This window comes from Coregonus clupeaformis, unplaced genomic scaffold (assembly GCF_020615455.1).
Source record: "Coregonus clupeaformis isolate EN_2021a unplaced genomic scaffold, ASM2061545v1 scaf0179, whole genome shotgun sequence".
In the NCBI taxonomy this organism is placed as follows: domain Eukaryota; kingdom Metazoa; phylum Chordata; class Actinopteri; order Salmoniformes; family Salmonidae; genus Coregonus; species Coregonus clupeaformis.
This window is the reverse complement of record NW_025533634.1, coordinates 256,140-268,178: the sequence shown is the minus strand read 5'-3', so window position 1 is coordinate 268,178 and position 12,039 is coordinate 256,140. Positions and strand designations below refer to the sequence as shown.

The 12,039-nt window shown below is 41.4% G+C and overlaps 1 protein-coding gene across 2 annotated transcripts in view; it reads right to left on the bottom strand.

Moving 5' to 3' along the window:
- Nucleotides 1–12,039, bottom strand: part of LOC121554092 (VPS10 domain-containing receptor SorCS3-like) — a 202,255-nt gene that overhangs the window by 18,597 nt on the left and 171,619 nt on the right. For both annotated transcript variants that reach the window (XM_041867547.1, XM_041867548.1), the window contains exons 14-17: nucleotides 10,643–10,750; nucleotides 5,936–6,053; nucleotides 3,456–3,589; nucleotides 736–849 (exon numbers count right to left, since the gene is read on the bottom strand). In XM_041867547.1, the coding sequence (XP_041723481.1) occupies nucleotides 736–849; nucleotides 3,456–3,589; nucleotides 5,936–6,053; nucleotides 10,643–10,750 (474 nt within the window). The remainder of the gene's footprint in view (nucleotides 1–735; nucleotides 850–3,455; nucleotides 3,590–5,935; nucleotides 6,054–10,642; nucleotides 10,751–12,039) is intronic.

The following is a 12,039-nucleotide window of genomic DNA, read 5'->3' as shown; positions in this document are numbered from 1 at the left end:
ACATGTTTAGTGTGGTTTACTGAGGTTATGGCTTCATGACACTACTAGTTAACAAGGCTAAGGTATTGGTCACGTTTATCAATTAAGCTTGACATGAAATCGCGGAAATTGGATTTGTAACCTCAAAGTGACAGAGCAAGTGAACAAGACTTGCTATTCTTTGACTAAACTTTAAAATGTTTAGTAACTACTAAACAAAACAGTAGTTATTGGTCACATTGACAAAACTCCAAAATGCTTAGTGACTCCTAGACAAAACTTGACTTTTAACCTTAGGGAAGCGAATGCATATATTAAGGAAGTACCATTCTCCTCAGACCTCAGCCATCCTGAGGCGTCCTAATCTGTGTCCTAGGACTCCTGACAGTGCTTTGTAGCTCTCAGCAGTACACTATGTCACTCAGTATAGATCTACTGTCTGGTGAATGACTCAGGCCTAAATAGCCAATATCACTATTCACACTAGGAGCCGTGCCAGTGGGTGTGACACCCTGACAGTGTTTCATTACAGTGGGAAGATGACTTCTCTTTTGAAATGTTTGATACCTATTCAGGCTTTTTAACATGGACCATATTATGATGAACATAATGCTTTACAAAATGAAATGGAAAACATTTTTAAAAAACGGCAACATATTTTATCTTTCATTCAGCAGAAATATACAGAAGGGTTGCCTTCACTTAGAATAGAAAACATAGAAACGATACAAAATAGTGCCCATATGTGCAACTCACCCTGTGCTGTTGAGGTAGTTCTGTCCTTGGCTGCAGCTCCTTGATACAACAGCTGGGTTGAACCAGAACGCTGGTAGACAGTTCCCTTCTCTACGCCGTTCATAGCCATAATCACTATAACAAATCACAAATCTGATCAATATCAACACTTTACCCCTACCTATATATAAAAATCTACCTCAATTCCCTTGTTCCCCTGCACGTCAACTCGGTACTGGTACCCCGTGTATATAGCCAAGTTATCGTTACTCATTGCCTATTTGTTATTATTTTTCTATATTTTTCTCTCTGAATTGTTGGAAAGGGCCCGTAAGTAAGCATTTTACTGTTTTACTGCTATTTACGAAGCATGTGATAAATACAATTTTGATTTGATTTTGATCCAAAGGACATACAGTATTACTGTATAATATGTTACAGCTTCTCTCTCCTATCCCCTCAGCACAATACATATAATAGTTATTTTTTTTGCATTGCAATGCATCATTATTATATATTGATTGGGCTGCAATTGACAAATGCTCCAGATCAGCAGAACTAGGAAGACTGAGCCCTGGGGGACTCCATGTCAACACAGGCAACACAGGTTGACGTTAGCTACCTCCCAATCACAAAGTGATTTACATAGGGCAAAGCAGGTTAGGCAAGTGCCCATTCTAATAATGATGCTGTCATTGATTTATCAATTAATTACCTAGCCAGAACTAACAGGAAGCAACAAAGTCTGAGGTCCCTCTAGGACTCCCTATGGCCTGGTCTGGCCTCAGTGTGATTAGGAACCTTCTCCATTCATTGACAGGCTGTCAAGTGAAGTTATGATGTTATGGTTGGAGGGGATAATAGTTATAAGGGACCAAGTGAGTCCAATGAGGGTACAGTGTCCAGTTAAGGACATTACAGCACTAATCACAGCTTTGGTAATGCTTTGATTCAATTTATTTCCAGTAAGTCAAACAAAAGTATGGTGTCCAGTTTAGTACATTATAGTCATGCAGACTCCCATGGTGTTTTGGTTACAAATTAATACTAATCTCTCCTCACTTATGATTAATATAATATATGAAGTGTTATATATATATATATATATATATATATATATATATATACACTGAACAAAAATATAAACACTACATGTAAAGTGTTGTAATGTGTCATGAGCTGAAATAAAAGACACCAGAAATGTTCCATATGCACAAAGAAATGATTTCACTCAAATAGTGTGTGCACACATTTGTTTACATCCCTGTTAGTGAGAATTTCTCCTTTGCCAAGGTAATCCATCCACCTGACAGGTGTGGCATATCAATAAGCTGATTAAACAGCATGATAATTACACATGTGCACCTTGTGATGTGGACAATAAAAGGCCACTCTAAAATGTGCAGTTTTGTCACACAACACAATGCTACAGATGTCTCAGGTTTTGAGGGAGCATGCAATTGGCATGCTGACTGCAGGAATGTCCACCAGAGCTGTTGCCAGAGAATTAAATGATAATTTCTCTACCATAAGCCACCTCCAACGTCATTTTAGAGAATTTGGCAGTACATCCAACCGGCCTCACAACCAAAGACCACTTGTATGTCGTCGTGTGGGCAAGAGGTTTGTTGATGTCAACGTTGTGAACAGAGTGCCCCACGGTGGCTCTGGGGTTATGGTATGGGCAGGCATAAGCTACAGACAACGAACACAAGTGCATTTTATCAATGGCAATTTGAATGCACAGAAATACTGTGACAAGATCCTGAGGCCCATTGTGAGGCCCATATTTCTTGAAGGTATCTGTGACCAACAGATAAATATCTGTATTCCCAGTCAAGTGAAATCCATAGATTAGGGCCTAGTTTATTTATTTCAATTGATTGATTTCCTCATATGAACTGTAACTCAGTAAAATCTTAGAAATTGTTGCATGTTGCATTTATATTTTTGTTCAGTATGTAATCTCTGATTTCAGTCTAGTCACTGTCCCACTTTGGAATCAATCCCTGGATCTCAAAGAGATTGTTTATTGTATTTTTGAATTTCACTGTCTCTATCACCAGCTGCTGAGCTAGAGAGCTAGAGAGCAAGAGAGAGAGAGAGAGAGAGAGAGAGAGAGAGAGAGAGAGAGAGAGAGAGAGAGAGAGAGAGAGAGAGAGAGAGAGAGAGAGAGAGAGAGAGAGAGAGATGGCATGTGGTCAGGAAGTTTGTGAAATGTATCATATAATAATTTCAGTCCCAAAATAATTAAAAACAACTATCACAGGAGACTAATGGATTCAAATTAAAACTCATACAGTCTGACCTGACACCGCTGGCATTTATATAAAAATGTGTCATTGCTTTTCTCTTCCCTGCCTTTAGAAGATAAAAAACAACCTAGCAGTCCTATCAACACCCCTCATCTTCTCTACATTATTACAAACATAGTAAATTGCGTAAAATGTTCCCCAAACATAACTGATAATTGGAGCACTGACACCAAAAATGAACCAAATGAATGGGATCCTGAAATAGTGTATTGAATCCAAAATTGGCTCAAATGGGACAACACACACAAAACATCATAGGAAATGTCTCTCTCTTTTATGGACAATGAATGCTGAACTTCTGTTTATCTCCTCATGTTTAGATTAGAAGAAAAAAAAAACTTTGTGATAAAAGATGTGCTAGGACATGTGTTCATGTGTTCTATTATACTGCAATTGTGAGTTATTATACTAGTATACTATAATTACCATTCAAAGTCGTGGGCCCGACAGATACACGACTCAGCAGAGAGGACTTTGGCGTAGTCTTTTCCCAGCATGCAATAGTTTCCTGGTCTGCGTTTCATATAGATCTGTTTCTGGCCCATCACACACGGCTCGCCCTGTGAAACACATACAGGATATGAATCCATATAGTACACACACATGGGATTACAGTATGTCATTTTCAAATGTCAAATGAGCATAGAACAGCAAGTCAAACCATTCTTATGTTAACCTATTGAGCTTATTGTAACTACCCAAACACTATAAGGACACTGCATCTACCATGTTAAATCATTGTTACCCAGGGGAAATGGGGAGGGTCATGCTTTTTCAATTTCAGTCAGGGGGAGGTTTTAGTATTTTATTATTTAGTCCAGGGGAGGGTCAGGTAATTTGTAATCGATTAAATGTCATATTGCTCAGGGTTGGAGAATTAGTTGCTTACTATAGTATCTCGATGTGTGCCCGATGACGCCCCTCATCCCTGATTCTCTGCTCGGTGCGCAATATCAAGTGTGCCTAGTGTGGTCTCAATAAAATGATCCATAGCCTAAACTATATGCTCTAGGACTAGGCTACATGAAGAGCATGCTAGGAGAAGCACAGGGCAAAGTTATATTTCTAAGAAAATGTACTTCCTTCCTGAGTTTTTGCGCTGCTGGGATGGTGTATATAAAACTAGGTTACACTGCATTACACACTGCAATGGATAGGCGTTCACCAATCATGAGTCCCGGCCTGCTCTGCTCTTGCTGATGTAAACCATTTAGTGCAGCCTAACAAATAACTGTAACCAATGGTTGTGCTGTGTACGATGGCACTTTAGGAGGCGAGTCAAAGGCTTCTTCTGGATTATTATTATTATTTTATTTTGTTCTGCAATATCTGTGCACAAAGTCTAGGCCTACTGATGTCCTGTTCAGTTTGAGAGGGAGAGAGCAAAGATGAAAAGGAGGACTGGAGGTAAGTTTGCTACTGATATAATTTATTTTATTAAAAGCAATATGTTTCGTTGCCCATAATGATGCTTTCAAGCCATATTTGAGTAATTTACATAACTTACATTACTATGAAGCAGCAGCAGTTTATTTTGACTTTAGGCTATTATCAACAAGAGGGCTTTGTGTTGGTGACTAGTTCTTCCTATTCAAGAAATAAGAGGTAGGCCTACCTGTTTGACAGATTCAATTATGTCCACTATCCATAGACTTTGTCAGCCAATTCCTTCAGTCACCATGCACTCCTTAAATATCTCTGTGTCAGTGAAGTTAAAACCAGGGCTTGAATTGAGGCGATATGTGAGGGTATTGTGGCTTTTGTTAAAGAAAATGGCTAAAAATATAGGCCTACCCCTTTATCAGCTTGTTATTTTTTGGAAAGAAATTATATAAAGTGATCTATATCGACATGTTAGTCCACAATGCATTACGCTAGAAACAAGCTGTAAAATGCCGGGGAAAGATGTGACTCAGATTCATACGGGATATCTTTGGTTTGTCTCTATGACATTCAGAGGCTGTGCTACAACCTTCTATAGCCAAGGAGGAACATTTTTTACTTTGTTTGAGAAGTAATGTGTGATTCTGTCACTATCAATTGACGTTCGACAATTCAACAGGTTATTAAACAACATAATTACTCTAAAATCAGTCAGGAGCAAGCCAGTTAGCCTAAGAAGGAACAGAAATGTATTATTATATTATTATTATTTCCAACCTGTAGCCCGCTATTTAAGAAATCAATTGTGAAACATTTGTGACACGCTACAGGCTGGCAGGAGCGCTCAGCATTTCAACAAGTCATCAACAACAGCACTTTAACAACGCGCTTACAAATTTCACATTTATATGATTTTATTTTTTATTTTTTACTTAGCATTAAATAGAAACACGAGTTTGGCCAGTCTTTGGTTTGAGGATCAGCTATGCATGCCTAGTTTGTTAATTTAGCCTAGCAGATGCTCTTATATTCCCATGCCCAATCACAGTCAACACAAATCTATTTTGTAACAACAATATCATGGAATAAAATAGAAAAGTATATTTTCCCAAATGAAAAAAAGTTACAAGTGCATTTAGGCCTACGTGATGATATGGGACTGCTGTGTTAATCAACAAATGGCAAATGAATTGATGAACAGATACTTCAGTTGTAACTGGTTCTGTTGTGCTCAATGTTTACAGTTGATAGACAACTTTAGCACTTTTCCAAACTTACACTATCCTCTTTTTTAACAACAGCCTGTATAGATTAATGCAGTGTTTTTATTATAATGGAAACCTTTTCGCTTTTCACCCCTACCCTTGTCCACCATGGTGTATCGCTGGTGTATCGCTCCAGGTATCGCTGATTATAAATAAAGTACAGTCCCTAACTACCATGTAAATATATTGGTATTAGGTATTAGAAAATCGGGACACATATTGATAAGTTGGACTGACTTCCTGTTGAAGAGGTCTTACCTTATTGTGAAGGTGCCACGTCTGATAGTCTCCTTCTGTACATTTCCTGTTGAAGATGGACTTGTAGTCTATCTTGATAAGCTGCCACTCTGACCTATGGCTGAAGTGTCCAAAAAACCTTGAGAAAGCAAAGTAAGATAACCTCACTGTTCCTTCATAATGAAAAAACGAAACAAACTTTTCTCCATGGCAACTGAATGGATACACATGTTAATATAACTCGACAAGGGTTGTTAACGCTACAAGCTTTCACCAATTACCTAAAGTCTATGAGTAATTGCACCTTCCTTGTTAAATATGTCTGTCAGAAGCTAACAGACTGACAACCCTTATGAATCAAACCTTGTCTCCCATTTAGACGTCTGTTAATAAAGACGAGACGTTAGCATTCGTTTAATTGAAATTCCTCCCTCCCACCCCTTATATTCTTTCCTCCCCATCCCCTCATATCTTCTCTCCAAGAGGAACAGGGTTCCCAAGAGAACAAGAAGGAGAGACATTACATCATCCCTCTCATCCCTCCATCTCCTTCCCTTTCACCGAAAGGAACAGAGTCCCAAAAGAATGGAAGACAGAAAGATTAAACACATCATCACTCCATTTCTCTCTCCCTTCATCTCCACTAATCCCTTCTCCCCCCCCAAAAAAAAACAACAACAACAACAACAGTGTCCCAACAGAACAGGACAGTGAAACATTTCTCCATCCCTCTGTGACTTCCTACCGCTGCTCACTCCTCACCAAAAGGAACAGGGTCCCAAAAGAACGGAGGACAAAATAACATCCTCCTCCCATCTCCAGATCATTCAAATAAAATCCAATCAAATTTCATTTGTCACATGCGCTGAATACAACAGGTGTAGACCTTACCGTGAAATGCTTACTTACAAGCCCTTAACCAACAATGCAGTTTTAAGAAAATAGACTACAGTAAAAAAAAAAATATATATATATATATATATATACAGTGGGGGAAAAAAGTACACTGCTCAAAAAAATAAAGGGAACACTTAAACAACACAATGTAACTCCAAGTCAATCACACTTCTGTGAAATCAAACTGTCCACTTAGGAAGCAACACTGATTGACAATAAATGTCACATGCTGTTGTCCAAATGGAATAGACAACAGGTGGAAATTATAGGCAATTAGCAAGACACCCCCAATAAAGAAGTGGTTCTGCAGGTGGTGACCACAGACCACTTCTCAGATCCTATGCTTCCTGGTTGATGTTTTGGTCACTTTTGAATGCTGGCGGTGCTTTCACTCTAGTGGTAGCATGAGACGGAGTCTACAACCCACACAAGTGGCTCAGGTAGTGCAGCTCATCCAGGATGGCACATCAATGCGAGCTGTGGCAAGAAGGTTTGCTGTGTCTGTCAGCGTAGTGTCCAGAGCATGGAGGCGCTACCAGGAGACAGGCCAGTACATCAGGAGACGTGGAGGAGGCCGTAGGGAGGGCAACAACCCAGCAGCAGGACCGCTACCTCCGCCTTTGTGCAAGGAGGAGCAGGAGGAGCACTGCCAGAGCCCTGCAAAATGACCTCCAGCAGGCCACAAATGTGCATGTGTCTGCTCAAATGGTCAGAAACAGACTCCATGAGGGTGGTATGAGGGCCCGACGTCCACAGGTGGGGGTTGTGCTTACAGCCCAACACCGTGCAGGACGTTTGGCATTTGCCAGAGAACACCAAGATTGGCAAATTCGCCCCTGGCGCCCCGTGCTCTTCACAGATGAAAGCAGGTTCACACTGAGCACATGTGACAGACGTGACAGAGTCTGGAGACGCCGTGGAGAATGTTCTGCTGCCTGCAACATCCTCCAGCATGACCGGTTTGGCGATGGGTCAGTCATGGTGTGGGGTGGCATTTCTTTGGGGGGCCGCACAGCCCTCCATGTGCTCGCCAGAGGTAGCCTGACTGCCATTAGGTACCGAGATGAGATCCTCAGACCCCTTGTGAGACCATATACTGGTGCGGTTGGCCCTGGGTTCCTCCTAATGCAAGACAATGCTAGACCTCATGTGGCTGGAGTGTGTCAGCAGTTCCTGCAAGAGGAAGGCATTAATGCTATGGACTGGCCCGCCCGTTCCCCAGACCTGAATCCAATTGAGCACATCTGGGACATCATGTCTCGCTCCATCCACCTCCTCATCAGGAGCATGCCCAGGCGTTGTAGGGAGGTCATACAGGCACGTGGAGGCCACACACACTACTGAGCCTCATTTTGACTTGTTTTAAGGACATTACATCAAAGTTGGATCAGCCTGTAGTGTGGTTTTCCACTTTAATTTTGAGGGTGACTCCAAATCCAGACCTCCATGGGTTGATAAATTTGATTACCATTGATAATTTTTGTGTGATTTTGTTGTCAGCATATTCAACTATGTAAAGAAAAAAGTATTTAATAAGATTATTTCATTCATTCAGATCTAGGATGTGTTGTTTAAGTGTTCCCTTTATTTTTTTGAGCAGTGTATTTAGTCAGCCACCAATTGTGCAAGTTCTCCCACTTAAAAAGATGAGAGAGGCCTGTAATTGTCATCATAGGTACACGTCAACTATGACAGACAAATTGAGGAAAAAAAATCCAGAAAATCACATTGTAGGATTTTTAATGAATTTATTTGCAAATTATGGTGGAAAATAAGTATTTGGTCACCTACAAACAAGCAAGATTTCTGTCTCTCACAGACCTGTAACTTCTTCTTTAAGAGGCTCCTCTGTCCTCTACTCGTTACCTGTATTAATGGCACCTGTTTGAACTTGTTATCAGTATAAAAGAGACCTGTCCACAACCTCAAACAGTCACACTCCAAACTCCACTATGGCCAAGACCAAAGAGCTGTCAAAGGACAACAGAAACAAAATTGTAGACCTGCACCAGGCTGGGAAGACTGAATCTGCAATAGCTTGGTTTGAAGAAATCAACTGTGGGAGCAATTATTAGGAAATGGAAGACATACAAGACCACTGATAATCTCCCTCGATCTGGGGCTCCACGCAAGATCTCACCCCGTGGGGTCAAAATGATCACTAGGACGGTGAGCAAAAATCCCAGAACCACACGGGGGGACCTAGTGAATGACCTGCAGAGAGCTGGGACCAAAGTAACAAAGCCTACCATCAGTAACACACTACGCCGCCAGGGACTCAAATCCTGCAGTGCCAGACGTGTCCCCCTGCTTAAGCCAGTACATGTCCAGGCCCGTCTGAAGTTTGCTAGAGTGCATTTGGATGATCCAGAAGAGGATTGGGAGAATGTCATATGGTCAGATGAAACAAAAATAGAAATTTTAGGTAAAAACTCAACTCGTCGTGATTGGAGGACAAAGAATGCTGAGTTGCATCCAAAGAACACCATACCTACTGTGAAGCATGGGGGTGGAAACATTTATATATACATTTACGTCATTTAGCAGACGCTCTTATCCAGAGCGACTTACAAATAGGTGCATTCACCTTATAGCCAGTAGTACAACCACTTTACAATGTTTGGTGTTGGGGTAAGGGGGGGGGTAGAAGGATTACTTTATCCTATCCCAGGTATTCCTTAAAGAGGTGGGGTTTCAAATGTCTCCGGAAGGTGGTGAGTGACTCCGCTGTCCTCATGCTTTGGGGCTGTTTTTCTGCAAAGGGACCAGGACGACTGATCCGTGTAAAGGAAAGAATGAATGGGGCCATGTATCGTGAGATTTTGAGTGAAAACCTCCTTCCATCAGCAAGGGCATTGAAGATGAAACGTGGCTGGGTCTTTCAGCATGACAATGATCCCAAACACACCGCCCGGGCAACGAAGGAGTGGCTTCGTAAGAAGCATTTCAAGGTCCTGGAGTGGCCTAGCCAGTCTCCAGATCTCAACCCCATAAAAAATCTTTGGAGGGAGTTGAAAGTCCGTGTTGCCCAGCGACAGCCCCAAAACATCACTGCTCTAGAGGAGATCTGCATGTAGGAATGGGCCAAAATACCAGCAACAGTGTGTGAAAACCTTGTGAAGACTTACAGAAAACGTTTGACCTGTGTCATTGCCAACAAAGGGTATATAACAAAGTATTGAGAAACTTTTGTTATTGACCAAATACTTATTTTCCAACATAATTTGCAAATAAATTCATAAAAAATCCTACAATGTGATTTTCAGGATTTTCTTTCCTCATTTTGTCTGTCATAGTTGATGTGTACCTATGATGAAAAGTACAGGCCTCTCTCATCTTTTTAAGTGGGAGAACTTGCACAATTGGTGGCTGACTAAATACTTTTTTCCCCCACTGTATGTATATATATATATATATATATATATATATATATATATATATATATATAATAACACAATAAAATAACAATAACAAAGCTATATACAGGGGGTACCAGTACCGAGTCAATGTGCGAGGGTACAGGTTAGTCGAGGTAATTTGTACATGTAGGTAGGGGTAAAGTGACTATGCATAGACAATAAACAGCGAGTAGCAGCAGTGTAAAAACAAAGGGGGGGGGGGGCATTTCATTAATTGTTCAGCAGCCTTATGGCTTGGGGGTAGAAGCTGTTAAGGAGCCTCTTGGACCTAGACTTGGCGCTCCAGTACCGCTTGCCGTGCGGTAGCAGAGAGAACAGTCTATGACTTGGGTGACTGGAGTCTTCGACAATTTTTTGGGCCTTCCTCTGACTACTCATGTCATTCCTCCATTCCTCCATCGTCCCTACTCACGTCATGATCTGGTTCTCTGTCCCGGCCTCCACCAGCATCCCGTCCACGAACAGAGGCACCAAGGAGAAGCTATGTCTGGTCCACTGCCTCCCCTCATCAAAACTGATCCTGGAACAGAGTCACCACATAATTACACATCAAATCAATCCCAAATTGCACCCAGGGCCTATAGGACTCTGGTCTAAAGTAGTGTTGCCTACTAGGAAGTAGTGTGCCATTTGGGATGTAACCATCACATCTCAGACTGTGTGTAACAACAGGGCCCGTATTCATAACTCTGAGTAAGAGTGCTGATCTAGTTTTGCCTTTTAGATCATAATGAATGAGACACAGACCGGGGAGATCTGATCCTAGATCAGCATTCCTACTCTGAATACGATCCCAGATGCTCTCAATTACAGTGAGTCAACTGGGTTCATGGAAGATCAGTGGAGTGAATAGTCTCCATATACAGTTAGCCACTGAATCTCAGGTTGTATCTAATTGACTACAGTTAACACACGTTCTGCTGAATAGAAGAAAAAAACAGAACTCTGACTATCAATGCTTGGAGGCATAACAACTTGAAGGGAAAACAACAACGTCATGGGTCTTGGGTTAACTTACAGTCTATAGTGAGGTGGTGAACAAGAAAAAACACAACATACAAAACAAACCAGAATAGAACTGTTTCATGTTCTAACGACTACAAAATAGGGGAGGAGAGGTGGGGGGAGGAATTTTTTTTTTTTTTTTAAGAGATTGGGCAACTTTCATCCTCCGGGCCTGTTCTCTATTGATTCTGACAGCTCATCAACATCACTTCAGATGTGAGAACACTGGAGTACTGTGTGTGACAAGGTTGGGAAGAACACTCAACAATGCAGAGTCTTGCACTAGGATACAAGAAGCAGCAGCCCCCTTGTTGCAGCTTCCATCCAAACCTCCGTCAGCCAGCATGCCTTCATCTGGCTATAAACTCAGACAACAGACAAAGCATTGATACGCATCTATTAGGAGGATACCAGAGTCAGGAAATGTTTACTGTTACACTAGCTGGGAGGAGAGAGAGAGAGAGAATGAGAGAGAGAGAGAGAGAGAGAGAGAGAGAGAGAGAGACGATTGGTTCGTAGAATCGCTTGCCTTGGTTCAAATAGTATTTGTTATCTTTCAAATACTTTAGCTGCCCGTTATTGAGCTTGCCTGGCCTAATGGGTCCCAATGGAATCGGCACAAAAGTGCAAACCCCGCCCATCTGTCACTCCAGACAATTAAATGGCTCAATTAAACGCTGAAAGAAAACAAATACTATTTGAACCCTGGTCTGCTTCGAAGGCTTCTACTGTGTTCCTTTCCTCCACTAGTGCACTTAAATCGTCTAGGAGACACAACCAGATAGGAAGGGCTTCCTCAACACT